General features: G+C 46.6%; 1 protein-coding gene across 1 annotated transcript in view; it reads right to left on the reverse strand.

Moving 5' to 3' along the window:
• LOC144769651 (IgGFc-binding protein-like) overlaps positions 1 to 18382 on the reverse strand; it is a 1105637-nt gene that overhangs the window by 277940 nt on the left and 809315 nt on the right. The window contains exons 16-17 of the mRNA XM_078653826.1: positions 14640 to 15235; positions 4435 to 5014 (exon numbers count right to left, since the gene is read on the reverse strand). Coding sequence (XP_078509952.1) covers positions 4435 to 5014; positions 14640 to 15235 — 1176 coding nt within the window. The remainder of the gene's footprint in view (positions 1 to 4434; positions 5015 to 14639; positions 15236 to 18382) is intronic.

Consider the following 18382-nt stretch of genomic DNA (forward strand, 5'->3'; position numbering starts at 1 on the left):
ATCCTGAGATCATCGAAGGAGGTCGCTCCCCTCGTTGCTGCCAGTCCTAACCTGGTATCGTAGCGCTACTCGCATTGCTTGTGCTGCACTCGTTTTTTAGATAAGCTGCTCTGCCATCGCCTAATTGAAGACTGCGCATTATTTGTTAATCAATTGGACATTGCTGCCTCTGCTTTCGATTTATTTGCCCCGCTGTGCCGCTAGACTGCTTAATTATTTCACATTGCTGCCTGTGCCTTGTTTGTTATTCAATTGGACATTGCTGCCTCTGCTTTCGATTTATTTGACCCGCTGTGCCGCTAGACTGCTCTTTGATTATTTAATTATCTCACATTGCTGCCTGTGCCTGCTTGCAAAATCGTGCCTGATTGCGCCGATCCCACTGGTGTTTTGACCGCCATTCCTTGACCTGTGCACCAAGCTCGTCCCGGTCGCCTTTTGGCTTGCAGCCATCTTGTTGTTGTTGTGGTGACCCCCAGCCCGGCTCTCCGCCCCGCTCCCCGCCTCCCAGCTGATCCTCCCTCGCCCCTCGCCCCTCGCCCCTCCCACTATCCACATATGACAGATGCCTTTTCGTGCAGCGTTCACGCGCAGCGGTCGCGCCCCATGCGTGCCAAAGGCGCGCCAAAGGTAAGCCCGTCTACGCCCGTCCACGCCTGGACCGCGCCCAGCACCAGACCCCCTGGCCCCCGCAAACCGTACTCCTCCCGCATTACGTATGACGCCTCCACCCTCCTAGCCATTAACCCCGGACGCACACCACAATGCTACGAAGCTGCCCCAGGACGTACCCATGGACCCTTCGCCTGCCACTCCTGCAAGTTCACCTGCATCAAGACCCACACCAAATCCACTAACTCCAAACACAGTTCCGACTCTAACCACCTGAAGTGCATCCTGCTGAACACCCGCTCGGTCCACAGACACGCCACTGAACTATGGGACCTACTCGACACTGCTTCACCGGACATCGCCTTCCTTACAGAAACCTGGATGAACGCATCATCAGCACCCGACATCGCCATAGCCATCCCGGACGCCTACAAAATCATCCGAAAAGACCGCACCAACCAAACTGGAGGAGGCATCGCCATCGTCCATAAGAACACCATTAGAATCAAGACCAGCTTCGACGATAACCTTGCAACCGCCGAACACCTCCACTTCCAGATCCACACCGACCCCAGGACCACACTTAGAGGTACCCTCATCTACAGACCACCAGGAACCCGTAAACAATTCAGCGAAGACATCACTGACTTCATCAGCCCACACGCCATCACCTCAGAGAACTACATTCTACTGGGAGACCTCAACTTCCACCTGGAAAAGAACAACGACAGCACCACCACCACACTTTTGGACAACCTGGCCAATCTCGGACTCAAACAACTTGTTAACACCCCCACCCATGTAGCCGGACATACGCTCGACCCAATCTTCACCTCCAGCAAGCACATCTCCTTTGATCACACCACAGCTCTCCATTGGACGGACCACAGCTGCGTTCACTTCAGCTACAAAATTACCTCGACCCACAACCCCCCACAACCTATTCCGCAAAGAAACTGGAACAAAATCACCACCGACCAACTCCTCACATCGCTCAAACAAAACCCTCCCGCCCTCTCATCGGACCCAAACCAAGCTGCCACCAAACTCAAACAATGGATCACTCACAGCGCTGACGAATTAGCACCCTCGAAAAACCACCTAACCAAACAAGGTAGTAAAAAGGCACCATGGTTCAACGATAACCTTAAGAAATCCAAGAAACTATGCCGTACTCTCGAGAAAACATGGAGAAAAAACCCAACCACTGACAACCTGACCACCTTCAAGACAGCCACCCGCAAACACCACCAATTGATCCGATCCACCAAGAAATCAGCATTCAAGAATCGACTCGACAACAACGCCCATAACAGCAAGGAACTATTCAACATCGTCAAATAATTTACCAACCCCACCGCCGGCACCAACGACATCACTCCCTCCCAAGACCTCTGCGATTCGTTATCCTCTTTCTTCTACAACAAAATAGCCGACATACATAACAGCTTTGAGAACATTTCCAATGAACTGTCCACTCCACCCACCTCCGAACCTAAACCGCCCTCCAACAACCTTAGCGCCTGGAACCCAATCACCACTGAAGACACCATCCGCCTAATGAACTCCATCCATTCAGGCTCGCCAACCGACCCCTGTCCCCACCACATCTTCAACAAAGCAGACTCCATCATCGCACCCCATCTCCGTGATGTCATCAACTGCTCCTTCAACTCCGCTACCTTCCCAGAAAGCTGGAAACACGTCGAACTCAACGCCCTCCTGAAGAAACCCACAGCAGACCCCTCTGAACTTAAGAACTACCGCCCCATCTCCCTCCTCCCATTCCCTGCCAAAGTCATTGAGAAAGCCATCAATAGCCAGCTCGCCGCCTTCCTTGAATCCAACAACTCCCTCGACACCTCACAGTCCGGCTTCCGAGCCAAACACAGCACCGAAACCGCCCTCATTGCAGCGACAGACGACATCCGAACGCTTCTGGACAACGGAGAAACTGTTGCCCTCATCCTACTCGACCTCTCTGCCGCCTTCGACACTGTCTGCCATAGCACCCTCATACAACGCCTCAGCAACATCGGCATACAAGGAAAAGCCTTGAACTGGATCATCTCGTTCCTCGCCGGGAGAACCCAGAGAGTCCGACTCCCCCCATTCAAATCAGAGGCCACCAAAGTCATCTGCGGAGTACCACAGGGATCATCACTCAGTCCCACCCTCTTCAACGTTTACATGAGTCCCCTCGCATCCATCACGCGACAACACAACCTTAACATCATCTCATACGCTGACGACACCCAGCTGATCCTTTCCCTCACCAAAGACCCTAACACCGCCAAAACCAATCTTCATGAAGGCATGAAAGAAGTAGCCGAATGGATGAAAAACAGCCGCCTTAAACTTAACTCAGACAAAACGGAAGTCCTCATCCTAGGATCATCCCCCTCTGCCTGGGACGACTCATGGTGGCCACCGGCCCTGGGCACGGCACCCATACCCACAGACCACGCACGTAACCTAGGCTTCATCCTAGACTCCTCCCTCTCGATGACCAGACAAGTCAACGCCGTCTCATCCTCTTGCTTCAACGTACTTCGTATGCTCAAGAAAACCTTTCGTTGGATCCCCACCGAAACAAGAAAGACCGTCACCCACGCACTGGTCACTAGCCGACTGGACTATGGAAACACCCTCCACGCCGGTACCACAGCCAAATTACAGAAAAAACTTCAACGCATCCAAAACGCATCAGCCAGACTCATATTGGACATCCCTTGCCAAGCTCACATCACCGGTCACCTGAAAGACCTCCACTGGCTTCCCGTCAACAAGAGAATAACGTTCCGTCTCCTCACCCACGCACACAAGGCCCTTTACAAACTAGGACCCGAATGCCTCAACTCACGACTGTCCTTCTACACACCCACCCGCCAACTAAGATCCTCCAATCAAGCCCTCGCAGCTGTCCCGCGCATCCATAGATCCACCATGGGAGGAAGATCCTTCTCTTACTTGGCGGCCAAGACCTGGAATTCTCTCCTCACTCACCTCCGCCTTACTCAGAACCACATCTCCTTCAGAAAGGAACTTAAAACCTGGCTATTCGATAAATAATGCACCCTCTCCCCCAAGCGCCTTGAGACCCTCTGGGTGAGTAGTGCGCTATACAAATTCCTGAACTTGAACTTGAACTAGAATGTTTTTTGTAGCTTTTTTAAGGCTCAGGAATTATAGTGAATGCCAACAGAACACGATTTTAGGGGTCTGCGAGATTTAACCGACAACTGAAACCTGTTGTTTCGTAAGTTTGTTTCTTAAGGCGGCCGTACGTTTAAGAAGCACTGTGCACTTTGATTAACGTCTTTGTACTTTTAAAAACTATTTATCCATGTATGACACGCTTTTACTCAAGTTCTATGTGATACATGTTGGTTGCCGTTGATTTTCACTTTTAACTTCTTTGTATGCATTTTAAATTGTTTTTATGTCGGGTCTCCCTGCCGAAAATGATGCTGTGATTTGATTTGATTTTAGTTATCAACTGTTGCTATGTCATAGCAGTGGATTATGAGATTCAGAAACTGAAATAAACAATGGAGACCTAGATATGGGAGACAGGGCAAAAAGGAGCATCGGAATACATCCAGTTTGATGGTTTAGTATGATGGCAATGGAGGTAATTTAACCGGACAAGAGCAAGAACTGAAACGCAAATAAATATTGATGACATAAGAGTAACTGCTTGACAATTGAGAGACAGCAAAGAAAATATTGATACCCAGATGAAAGAAATTATATTTAAGTTTGAAAAATGGGAGGAGAATTCTGGCTAGATCGGAAAGTATGGTGTTTAGGTATACTTACGGCAGAAGGAACCACTTCTCCAGGCCTGGATAGTGACGCCAGCAGCCTGGCATGAAGCCACATAACTTTGGATGCTGTGACATAGGATGTTCAGGTCGCCATTGCCCGCACATAGGTCAAAGAGGCAGTTGTTGTAGTATAAATCCGTGATGATGACGCCGTAGCAGGCGCTTAGAGGACCGCCGGCTTTCTTCAAGAAGCCGCAGTAATTATCCTGCTTGAAGACATTCATCATTGTACTCGAACAGACAGGGCAGGCATTGCCACTTCCGCCACAGCCTTCATTGCAGCTCACACCTGCAATATTGACTCGCCATCCGGAGCCAAACGTGGTGGCATCTGGAGCCAGAGTCTTGGAGGGCAGCATGAACTCATCTTTCGTGTCCCCGTTATAATTACCGCACAAGCCTTCGAGTTGGCCTTTGTAGTTGCCAGGGACAGTGACCACAACGTGGTAAACCAGGTCATAGCTGACCACTAGGCCGAAGTCAGTTTGCACAATGATTCGGATCCCTTGCTGATAGACTCTAATTTGTCCTTCCATCAAGGTCAGTGGGAGATTATTGTTGATACCGTTCACCTGTCAAAAAGTAAAATGGGAAGGTATTAGCTCTTGTATTATTACACTTGAGATTGCTTGTCATCTCACCTGTTAGTCGGCAGTACATGAGAAGCACGCCCACTGTGAACATTTTGCAGACAAATCTGTTATATCTAAGTTTTTTACAGATACCACAGGACATTTTTCATTATGTTTTTTTCCTTGTTAGATTTAGTTCAATTAACAGACAAAAGACACAGATTCTGAACTCTGGGTCACATTTTCAAGAATTCACACAGCACAGACACCTTCCTGGCTGCACTGCACAAAAGGGCAGACATATGACAGATTTAACATTATACAGGCCATTCTTGTCCTTTCCATGAACCGGCTCACTTTTGACTGCCAACTGCCAATGCGCGAACCCTTTCAACATGGTGCAAGGAGAACTGCGTTGTAAGCAGTTGGGGCAGGAAGGGACAATTTCCTACACAAAAACAATCCTCTGAGGCATTTTCCTACTTCTTTGGGTGCTGCAGAATGAGGAGGAATAAAGATACTTCTCTGTGTTACACCTCACCTGGAGAGGCATAGCATGTTGATGCATTCCCAGGCCCACCAGTAATGGTAAATCTGGGAATGCAACAAAATCAGTGGGTTGATGGGTAGGAACACCGACACTCCACCCATGGAACGCCTCCTTGGGGCAGAGTAATTAAATGCAGCAATTTGCGCTGAGTTGCATTATTCAGAATTCATCAAGCCACGCAGAGCCTTGTGCGGCTAGCTGAATCTTACTTAATAGTTGCATTGCCCTTGCGCCCCAAGTGTGGAACAAGCGCAATGCAACTGCATGATCAATATGTCGAGAGAGTAACACTATGAAATTAGGGTCTATAAGGTAATTTGATTTTAAGGTTCAGTGATACCCCAGTGTACATAGCTAGGCCATTATAAAATGTGTTCAAGAGATGCTGTTTCGTGTTGATTTCTATAGCAGTGTTTAAGCAAGAAATTATCAGCAGTGGAATGGCTGAAAGGGTACACACAAGCACTTGCACATATGAATGTTTTGTAGCTCTAGAAATCAGGGGCCAGATTGACTTTTCTTTCAAGCAATTTTGCAAGGCAACTTGCTGTGCTGTGTTTTGTGGAAGATGGAGAACAGAAATGTATCAGTTATATTAAGATATAGTGCAATACCGCTTTTTCTCAGTGTTGGTACGCTATCCACTTTGTAGTGCAAATGCACCCTGGGGCAAGAATGCCTGCATTAAGGACAGGATTGTTTTTGTGTAAGAAAGGACGCTATCCTGTACAAAATCAATCCGTAGTAGGCATATTCCTCTTTCTATGAGTGCTGCAGAATACAGCACACATAGAAAGAGGAAGTAATGAGGAGAAAGTGAAGATGTTTCAGGTAGGTGCACCATTTTGATGTAAACCCAGCTTTACAAATCTTTGGGGTTCTAACAAAGTACAGGTGTTGGTGCATGGGACGCACTCCCATGCTCTAATCATGTAACACCTACCTGACACACAGTAATGTGCTGCATTGCGTTACTATGTGCTTACTAAACCATTCCAAATCACGCAAATGGACTTTACAAAGCTTCGATAGTACCAAAATGGATTTTACACTGGGTCTGTGCCACAAAAGTGATGAAACACAAATTGCAAAATCTAAGTAAATCTGAGCGCAAATATCATGGCAAGAACTTTGAAAGTAGGTGAAATAAGAAGCTCATGAACGTTATGATTCAATTGACTGCTGGTGACTTTCTAGAAGCTGAGTAAAGTCTCAGTGACTTCCATCTCAGGTCTCTGGGTTGCAACTGACAGGAACCTTATGCAAGTGTGACCAGTTTCCTATTTGTTTCCAATAAAACTGTGACTGCCTTTTGACCATAATTACAGTATAATCCTTATCTACACTGTAGCGAGCAAGAAAAGCTTCCACAAATCTAGGAAGGAAAACTAGTCAAGGGCTACATTGCTGATTTTAAAACCAGTACACCTGGGTGCGACCTATGACCTATTACCCTGCTCGCAGGGAGGTCGTTCCCCACGCTGCTACACGGCTCTGCCTGCATTGTTTTTGCCTAATCTTGTATTTTTCCCCTGTGCCTTACTTGCTTTCTTACCCAAACTTGTTTTTATCCCCTGTGCCTGTACTTGCTTTCTTGCCCAGACTTGTTTTTATTCCTCTGTGCCTAACTTGCTTTCTTGCCCAGACTTGTTTTTATTCCTCTATGCCTGTACTTGTTTTCTTGCCTAAACTTGTTTTTCCTTCCTGTGCCCAGTTTTCCTGTGGCCCGCCCGTTTTTCCCACCTCTGCGTCCCTGCGACCCGCCCACCTGCAATCCCATTCGCCGCCCCGCTCCCACCTTCCAGCTGCTCCTCCCTCCCACATCCCCTCATATAGAAGCCCGCTGAACATGGCCGCAGTTCAGCGGGCGCGCCGCTAGCCACCTCTGGCGCACCTAAGGCAAGCCCATCTTTGCCCGTCCATGCCTGGACCGAGCCCAGCACCAGGACACCTGGACACCAGGAACGCCACAACGCCCAACACTGCTACGATGCCAGAACCCTCCACGCACTCAACACCGGACGATCACACACCTGCTTCCTGGACGCCCCCAAGCACACCCACGGAGCTTTCACCTGCCAGAACTGCAGCTTCACAAGCATCCGCCCCACCATGCTGCTGACCAGGAAAGAACCCAACCACCTCAGATGCATCCTTCTCAACACCCGCTCCGCCCTTAAACATGCCGTTGAACTCTGGGACCTACTCGACTCAACCTCCCCAGACGTCGCCTTCCTGATGGAGACCTGACTGAACCCCACCTCGGCACCCGACATAGCCATAGCCGTCCCGGAAGGCTACAAGATCATCCGCAAGGACCGCACCAACAGAGAGGGAGGAGGAATCACCATCATCCATAGGAACACTCTCAGAGTCTCGACCAACACCGATGACACCCTCAGCACCGCCGAACACCTGCACTTCCAGATCCACACCGACCGCAATACCACCCTCAGAGGAACCCTCCTCTACTGACCGCCCAGACCCCGACCACAGTTCAGCGACTCCATCACCGACTTTGTCACACACACGCCCTCGCCTCCATGGACTACATCCTCCTCGGGGACCTGAACTTCCAACTCGAGAACAATGACAACACCAACTCCACCACCCTGATCGACAACCTAGCCAACCTCAGACTCAGACAATGCGTCACAACAGCCACCCCCTCTGCCGGTCACACGCTTGACCCCATCTTCTCCGCTAGCCCCCTCGTCTCCTTCAACCATACCACCGAACTCCACTGGACCGACCACCGCTGCATCCACTTCACCTCCAAGAAACCCAAAACGCACCACCACACCCAACAGATGCCTCACCGCTGCTGGAGCAAAGTCACCGAAGACCAGCTAACCACCACCCTCGCCCAGAGCCCACCCGCCGACCATACCGAGCCCGACACCGCCGCCCACAACCTCAGACAGTGGATCAACAACTGCGCCAACACCCTTGCCCCGAACAAGAAACCCTCCAACAATCATACCAACAAGAAAGCCAGCTGGTTCACTGAAGACCTCCGGGCCTCCATGCAAACCTGCCGACAGCTGGAGAAGATCTGGCTCCGTGAACGAACCCCGGACAGCCACGCCGCCCACAAGAATGCCACCCGCAGACACCATCACCTCATCAGATCTGCCAAAAGGGCCTCCTTCTAAGACCGCCAAGACCATTCAGTTATACTGATCTTTTATGCATTTTTGTATGACTCGTATTATTGACCTGCCTGAGTGTTTACGCTATCAATTATTTGTACCTGTTTCATTAGTGATGTATCTGGCTGACTATGTTCCCACATGTACCTTCCCCACCCCAAGTGTTATTTACTCACACGCTGTTTCCTTTCGTCTGTAAAGCGCTCTGATATCTGCAAAGATCTTGTTCGCGCTATATAAAACTTTCAAAATAAATAAATAAACAACAACGCGCACAACAGCAAAGAGCTCTTCAACATCGTGAAGGAACTCCCCAACCGCAGCTCCAACACCAACGACGTCCCACCCTCGCAAGACCTGTGCGACTCGCTGGCCACCTTCTTCCACCACAAGATCAGAGATATCCACGACAGTTTCAACGCCATGACCGCCCAGACAACCACTGAGACCTCCGCCCCCACGACCACCATCCGCACCAACCGCCTGCTCTACTGCTGGACCAACATCAACGACGATGACACCATCAAGATCATGAATACCATCCACTCCGAATCTCCGTCAGATCCATGCCCACACCACATCTTCAACAAAGCCAGCACATCCATCGCATCCCATCTCCGGAAAGTCATCAACACCTCCTTCAAGACAGCAACCTTCCCGGAGAGCTGGAAGCACGCCGAGATCAACGCCTTACTCAAGAAACCCAAGGCGGACCCCAAGGACCTCAAGAACTTCCGGCCCATCTCCCTGCTCCCGTTCCCGGCAAAGGTCATCGAGAAGACGGCCAACGAACAACTGACCCGCTACCTCGAGGAGAACAACATACTGGACCCTTCCCAGTCCGGGTTCCGCAGCAACCACAGCACCGATACTGCCCTCATCGCCGCCACCGATGACATCAAGTCCCTGCTGGACAAAGGAGAAACGGTGGCCCTCATCCTCCTGGATCTGTCAGCCGCCTTCGACACGTTCTGTCACAACACACTACGAACACGCCTCCACAATGCTGGGATCCAAGAGAAGGCCTTGGACTGGACCACTTCCTTCCTCTCCGACAGAGCGTCCGCCTTCCCCCCATCCGCTCCGAAGCCACCGAGATCATCTGCGGCGTACCCCAGGGCTCATCCCTCAGCCCAACCCTGTTTAACATCTACATGGCACCGCTCGCCCACGTCGCCCGTCGGCACGACCTCAACATCCTCTCCTATGCCGATGACACCCAGCTGATACTCTCCCACACCAAGGACCCCCACACCGCCAAAACCAACCTTCACGAAGGATTGAAGGCCGTTGCTGAATGGATGAGGAACAGCCGACTGAAGCTGAACTCGGACAAGATGGAGGTCTTCATCCTCGGATCCAACCCTTTGGCCTGGGATGACTCCTGGTGTCCGACCGCACTGGGAACCTCTCCAACACCCACTGACCACGCACGCAACCTAGGGGTCATCCTCGACTCCACCCTCTCCATGACTAAACAGGTCAACACCGTCTCCTCCTCCTGCTTCAACACCCTCCGCATGCTCTGTAGGATCTACAAGTGGATCCCCACTTCACCCAGGCCCTTGTCAGCAGCAGGTTGGACTATGGAAACGCCTCTACGCAGGAGCCTCAACCAAACTCCTGAGACGGCTCCAACACATCCAGAACGCCTCTGCACGCTTGATCCTCAACATTCCTCGCAGCAGCCACATCACACCCCACCTGAGAGACCAGCACTGGCTCCTGGTCAACAAGAGGATAACCTTCAAGATCCTCACCCACGCACTCAAGCCACTCCACAACACCGGACCAACGTACCTCAACAGACGACTCAGCTTCTACACCCCCACCCACCAGCTCCGCTCCGCCGACCTCACCCTTGCTACAGTCCCCCACTTCCAAAGAGCGACCTCAGGTGGCAGATCTTTCTCCCACCTCACCGCCAAGACCTGGAACACCCTCCCCATCCACCTACGGCAGACCCAAGACCTGCTGACCTTCAGAAAACTCCTCAAGACCTGGCTTTTTGAGCAGTAGCAGCATCCCCCACCCCAGCGCCTTGAGACCCTCACAGGTGAGTAGTGCGCTTTACAAATTATATGATTGATTGATTGATTGGGTCCTAGACCAGGTTTCCCCAATTCTCACATTATGTGATACGGGGGTAATTTACATCATGTCTCTCTGGTTCTTTTACCATATCTGCAAGCCAGTGGCAGTGCTTGGAAGCAGGACTAGTATAAATGTAATGTACCCTGTGCAATGTGTGGTCTCCCACTAGCAGGACATATTTAGTCCGTGCAGCATGCTACAACTACATTTCATCATCGTTCTTCATACTGTCCTATATTGGTCTAACACATTCTGTACGAACAGTGCCTTCAGTTCAATTCTAAGCAATGCTAAAGCAAATCTGAATTTAAGACACACTTTTTACCATCTTCAGAGAAGGGAGAAACTTCAGACTAGAAGGGTCAGATTCACTAGGTTTTGGCAGTACGCAGCACAGCAACTAAAGATATGGCTTATTTTTTCCTTCGAATGGAGGAAGGACCTTCACACTCCAGGTTGTTCTGTGTACTCAAAGGTAGAAATAAAGGTTGGTGCTAATTGGTTGTCCCCCTGAGTTTGGGGAATGGAGTGAATAAGTATTATTTGCGCAGCTCCCAGCAGGGGAGAGTGTCCCCAATTACACTCTTTGTTTTATTGTTTCCAATAAACTTTAAACCATTTGTAAATATTTTCCAAGGGTTCATTTTTTTTTTAAATAGTTTTATTAGGTTTATTTTTACATTGTAAAGAGATACACAATACATATAACAGTTGGCAGTTTTCTAATCATCTTCTTTCATTTAAGGCACATACTTTCATCAGTGATTTTCACTATATTCTTTGATTTTGTGCCCAATGCATTTCGGGCCTAGCCCTTCATCAGGGGATTCATCTGTGCAAATCATTCTTATTTTTTCCTTCCCCAGCGCTGGAGCACTTTAGACTGACATGTGCCAATGCATACAAACTTGCATCTTAGTGTATGGGTGTGTGCGTTCTTCGAAGAATAGGTTTTGTATTGGAAGGAGACCCTCAATTTACGACAACTATTCTTTTGTACTTTTCCCACCTTGTATGTGCACTGTACAGTGCAGCACATATATAAATTTGGAGAAATTTGAAGACTTACAAAATTGCTCCACTGTTACGCTTGGCTCAAGGAGGCATAATTCTTTTGACACTAAACCCTGTTTTGAATTGTTAGTAGATATGGGTTTGTGTCTAATTCTATGGGTGGTTGCAGGGAACACCCATGTTCTACCCACAGTAAACCAACTTTACACGAAGTAGCGCAAAGTAAGGCATACTTTATGGCAATTTTCCTATGCAAATCATGATTTATGTTGGAAAGTAAATCCCAAATCAACATGTTGTGCCATGTTTGGGTCTTTGTTTCAGTGCAAAGCTGCCACAAAGTGGAAGTACCTCCAGGCCCATATGACTACCTTGCTTCAGTCACTCACTCTAGGTAACAGTATCAGGACAACTACATTAATTTGTTCTTCCGCAGTTGCTTACTATGGTCACTGATTACATCCCCATCATTGAAGGGTTGTATTTATTTTTATTGTTTTTACTTCTGAGTATAATTGGTCAGCTATCATGAAAACTCACACTCTACATCCATGAAAAAATACAGTTGCAGTAATTATAGAATTCCACGAAAATCTCTTTAAATTCTTTAAAGGAAAATCTTTTAAAATCCAACAGTCCATAGATGAGTAACATACCAAAACCCTCTAGCTGCTTCACACTTCTGAATCAACAACACATCTGCTAATACCTCCAGAACTGAAGGCTTCAAAATATTTAGCATTAGCATCCTCTATTACATATTGTCTGATCAGTTGTGCCTGACAACATTGGTCTGTTCAACTCACCAGTCAAACATAGTTGAGTTCCAACTAAAAACCTACAGCTTATTCTATAGACCCATGGACAAACTTTGTCATTTACAATGTGCACTGCTTAGTAAGATATTGGAGGCAAACTTAATACAACAATTCTGCAAGTTTATGGAAGCATACTACATCCTTGAGTGGGGATCTGATTTTCAAGAGACACTAGGACACAAAAACCACATTGGAATGCATCAGAGGGAACTTCCTATTATTGATCAGCTCTAATTCGCCTCTGGTATATCTTGGTATTGTACAGCATTGTTAATCCCATCATAATTCAAAGACAGGGAATGTGGACCAGGATTACTATCTCTGCCTTCCTCTGAGTCAAACATTGTTAGATATATTGATCCCTGAGATCTGTCTCTACTCTATATTTACATGCAGGCACTTAGAGGAGTCATTTTCCACTTTCAGTTGCATTTTCAAATGTACACTGATTACAGCTAAGTTTACATCTGAAGTAAAAAAAAACTGAATTTTTGTTCTAAGATTGATAATGGCCAGATGTTATACTGCCTAAAGAAACCTTTGAACTAAAAGGGTTCTAAAACTAAAGTCATGACCACAGGAAACCATGACATTGTTATACTCCTGTTCGAATGGCCACAAGACATGCGCTAAGCCTCCACTCCTGAGAAGAGTGTACACAGTCTGTTTGTGTGTGACATGATTACAAGCTATAGTCTTGGTTGAACGATCTAGTTGATCTAGCAGATCCAGTTGATGAGACCGAAAAGGCTGCTCGTGGTATTCAACTAAACAATACAGTCAAAACCACCCAAGGCTTGTACTCTCAAAACTAGACTATGGTAATGGAGTGCACAATGATATTCCAAATAAAGAATTCGGCAAACTCCAGGAAATGCAGAACTAAGGCCTAAATCTCTGTTTAAGTCTAAGGAAACTCTAAGGAAAACCAGTTCAGTAAACAACAAATAATTACATGCAAAGTAATGTGCACCTCTGAACATTGACCTCTTCCTGCACACCATAATGTTACCGAACCAGCCTAGTTGATTCTTTCGAACTCACAATGAAAAACTTCAAGGGCAAAGCAAAATTGTGAGAAAGTTCATGGTCAGTGCCGTCTTAACACATGAGTATGCTGGGCAGTTGCTCAGGAGCCTCACGGGCATAGGGGCCCCATGGAGAAAATAATTTAACACTCATTTTCCGTTAAACATTTTTATTTCTGTGAATGGTAGTGCAGGTAGGGCTCTGCTTGCCAAAGAGGGTCTATAATGCTGTTAAGACAGTCCTGTTCATGGCACTGCTCTATGAAGCATTTCAGATTCCCTCCTGTGAGCCTGGCACAATGCAATATCCATTAGAAACGCTGCAGGAAGAACTTTTTGAACAAAACGTGCAATCCACAAGCAGAGTGTTTCTGGACCACTCACTTTTCCCATTTGGGAGACATACCTTGTTCTTCTCCAAGCAAAACATTTCATACCAAGCTCATTCCAGCCCCTCCTCAATTATTAATCCTTAATGTCTGTTCCACATAGACCCTGCTGTTCTAGCCTACCCTACACGTGGTGTCAGGTGATTATGTCAACATTTGGGTGCATTGTGAGCAAAATAAATAAATGAATACACATTATATTGGTAAAACACCAGTAGTTTTTCAGGTCAGTATAAAAGATCAATATTTAAGTGCAAGTGTCAATAGCCTGAGGAGGTCAAACTTGTGGAGGGGCGGGGCAGTTGCATGTTTCAACCCCATGGCTATTGGAATATGAGGTATAACAAATTGCTTATATGTAGCACTGCATGCTGAACTTACTAAGGTTTTAAGCACGGTAAATGTGTTAATATTACCCAGTTTATTGGTACTTAGTTTATCCAACTTGACCTAATGCAGAACTTGCAGATCACAATAAACGTCAGCAACAGGTTTAAATGATATGAATGACTGACTGAGTTAGGGTAAGTTTAGAACTTTGCAACAACTGACACGTTGTCGGATCATGACCTTGGCTTACCCTGACAACTCCTTTCTTGTTCTGCAGGAGCATAATGTTGTATCCATAGACGTCAACCATTACCATCTTAGTCACCGACACTTTCCCGTTTCCATACTTTTCATTCTCCACACTGATGTTGAAGGGGACCAGCGCATTTATAAGGGAGATGGTTCTTGACAGTGTGTATGTACAGGTACCTTGAAAATCATAGGGCAGCCCATCGAAAGTGCGATAATGAGGATCACCTGCTGCCCAGCACTGGGCCGAACCAATGGGCTGACACTTCAGGATGCCATTGATTATCTTACACTCCTCATTGGCTTTGCAAGAAAATGCTTTGCAATCTATGAGTCCGCCTCCCATACAGGTGCACTGATTGGAACACAGGCCATTGGGGTAGAAGACGTCTCCAGGCTTGTAGTAGATGCCGTTGTATTCACACCCACACTGGGAGATGGGAACACACTGGCTACCGCTGAGTACAAAACCTTCGTCACATACACAGCCTTCCTTGCAGTTTGCATTGCATTCCACTGAGCGAGTGAAGGTGTAGCAGGTGGTAGGGCAGCCACTAGGACATATTTCATAGTGACTATTAGCTCCACAGGATGAGCCTGAAATTAAGAGAGAGTAAAGATTCAATTAGCAAAGATTTGCTCTTGAAACAGAGTCCACTCTATGTTCTTTCTTTATGATATTTCTCTATGGTTGTGTCTGTAGTCTGACGTATAAGAGTGTGGATAGTTTACACATGGCTTAAGTTCATCTTTTTCCAAATATTTTGAAAAAAATTGTTACGTCTCGGTGATCCAGAAAAAGAAGCCAACAAACAATACATGTTATGTGCTAATTGTGTTACATAGAAAAGAATAGTTTGCTATCCCTGGTCCATTGATGGAAACCCATATGGAGCCCCATTGCTTCTGTTCGGCAATTTTCTGTAGCAATCTCATTAAACACAGAGTCCCCCATTCATTTTCTTTGTTTCGATCTCTTATGTCCTTAACACACATATTTTCTTGTACATCCCCCTGCATTTTCAGAATCTATATGAAGATCTTACAGATACATCACATATCTAAGCATCACATAATATACTATTCTTATGAAGATGATAAAAACATTCAATTAAGGTCCTCAATTTTCAATCTAGTTTCAATGATATGGAACCCTAGATGAACCAAAACTGGTTCAAGCTTAATAACAGTAAACCTAAGGCAATGCGGCTGGAAGTACGCACAGACTTGATAGACAGCTGCACCTCTCTCCAGTCTCTGTATACAGAAAAGGGTGCTCAACAGAATATTTTAATGTAATATCCTCTATCTAGAGATGGATAAACTAGGACTGATTATAAACGCAGCATACCATGGACTAACTGCACACAAATGTATAGAAAGTGCCAACTCTTACCGCAATCAGAAGGGCCCTTCACTGGCTGCAGATGGAAGCAAATATTCAGGTTAAGTTCCAATGTGAGCTGCCCAAATCCAATCATGTTTTATGACTACTAACAAAAAGACCTCCTGGTTTACCCTTTATCCTTCCAAATAGAATCTTTCAATGTTCCACCTTTGGTGGTAGCAGTTCCTAATTTGTGAAAACAAAGAGTGGTGGTGGCTAAGGGTCTGCTCAGAAGCTAGCGGCTGGTGCAATTAAACTCAAGGGGACCAAATAGCATGGCTGGTAGTCTATAATCCACTTCCAGACACTCCCTGCTTCTTTATCTCACTCCTTTAGGTTTCTACTAACTCCCTTTGTGAGAGGTTAGCTGTCTTTTGCTTCCTCGGTCTTCCCCATTTGTTTATTTTCCTTTTCCTGCACTTGGTAAATATGTGATGTGGTGAAATAGGTGCAGGTGTCCCCTACTGTCAACCACTGGATCAAATTAAGCACTGGGTGGTTGGTGATTTGACCTCCTCAGAACCTTGACTCTGGAACTTTTGTCTAAAAATATTGTTCCCGTAATCACCACTATCCTTCAGGCAACCTTAAACATGGACCAGTTATTAAAGACATCTTTATGAGGCCCTATGGCTGACGGACATCACATTCTGTGATGCTCAAGTAGTACAAACCTTGAAATCTTATCTATGGGGCCATGCAAAGCCACTGTGCTTGGTTTTGAATGGCCTAATAGATATGGAGTAAGGCAATGCAGCACAAATCGCTGTGTTGTCTTGCTCTGCACTCGGAGGGCATTGCTGTGGGTGTTCCCATGCAACATCCTTGGATTTTGAAGCTTTCCCAGATTTACAATACCTTGCAAACCTGGGGAAGGGCCAAAATCTTACGCCTCCCAAGGTGAGGAGTATAGAGTAGAAATAACATGATTTCTCCTCGATTATTCCTCTTGCCATATGTGCTACATTCCGCATCACACATAGAAAGAGGAAAACGCCTCCTAAGTAGGATTGTTTCTGTGTAGGAAGGTGACCTTTCATGCACAAAACTAATCCTGCTGACAATACAGGCACCATTTGCACTGTGGTGCAAGGGCAGGGCCGGACTGGTCGTAGCGGGCACTGGGCAATCCCCCGGTGCCCAGCACGGGTGGGGCCCGGTTTCCGATTTTGTTACAGGTCCTTTTTTGCAGCATAGCTGCAAAATCAGGCCTGTAACAAAATCGTCCGAAAACTGACCCTGGCAAAGAGCTCGGCGGCACCCGTCGCCGCTGACCCTGAGGGGGTGGGAGGGGTAGCCAAGCACTTTGCCAGGGCCGGTTTTGGTTCCCAGTCTGGCCCTGTGGAAGGGTGCCTACATTGGCGCTAGGCTGCTGAAACTGCACCAGCGCTGGGGGGGAAGGACAGGAAAGCACTATATTAGATAAATACAGTGCATTCCTGCTCTTTCACTTTGACGTGCTGTCCTACATCAAAACCCCACAAATGAGGCACCAGGTATTCTAAAGTAATGATCATTACTTAGCTTAACTATACCTGAAGACCCTGGCTACAGCATCTCCTTTTCCTGAATATACCAGTGGCACAAAATGTCTTCAGTGTAACACTTTGGATAACCCAAATTACTCTCTATAGTCTAATGTAGATAGACCTTGTCTGCTGGGTGCAAGAAGCACGGGATTTTAGAGTGAGTTAGGTTGGGAAATGAATAATTGTTGTATGTTAGAATAATATTAATGCACCTATTCTTTTAGTGGAATGTGCGAGAATGTTAACATTAGCAATAGCTATGTGTAAGAACAATTTCAAGATTAGAGTAATGACTTTATGACGTTACTTTGTCTACCAGTAAATGTTTTATGTGCAAATTGTATTATATTCTGTGTGTTTTACACTACTTGAATTATATTCATATCTTAAATAGAGAACAAGAGTGACAGTGTACCCACTCTCGCTGCTCCAATGCTTATCAAAATCTAAGCCGTTTTGTTAATTCAACCCTTCCCACCTACTTCACAGTGTTGCTGTAATCATGCACTCTCCAGAACAGGAAGTTGTGATTACTGCCAGTCCCTAAGGAGCTGGATATAAAGAAAACACTCTAAGATGTCTCAGCATATATTTCAGTAATGTAGACTGTAAGTGATACATATAAAATCTGTGAATCCTCCATCAAAATCATGAATGATGGTCAAAAAGTGATTTGGAGTATTCTGTGGTGCAATTTGTTTGCAGAAATGTGTTTTATGTGCATTCTCACCCAGTTCATTAACCGCATTTTAATCTAACCCAGTGTCTACCTTCGACAGGATATCCGAACTACGGGGTATATTACCAACAACTAGCGATAATTTTTGT

This window comes from Lissotriton helveticus, chromosome 7 (assembly GCF_964261635.1).
Source record: "Lissotriton helveticus chromosome 7, aLisHel1.1, whole genome shotgun sequence".
Taxonomy (NCBI): domain Eukaryota; kingdom Metazoa; phylum Chordata; class Amphibia; order Caudata; family Salamandridae; genus Lissotriton; species Lissotriton helveticus.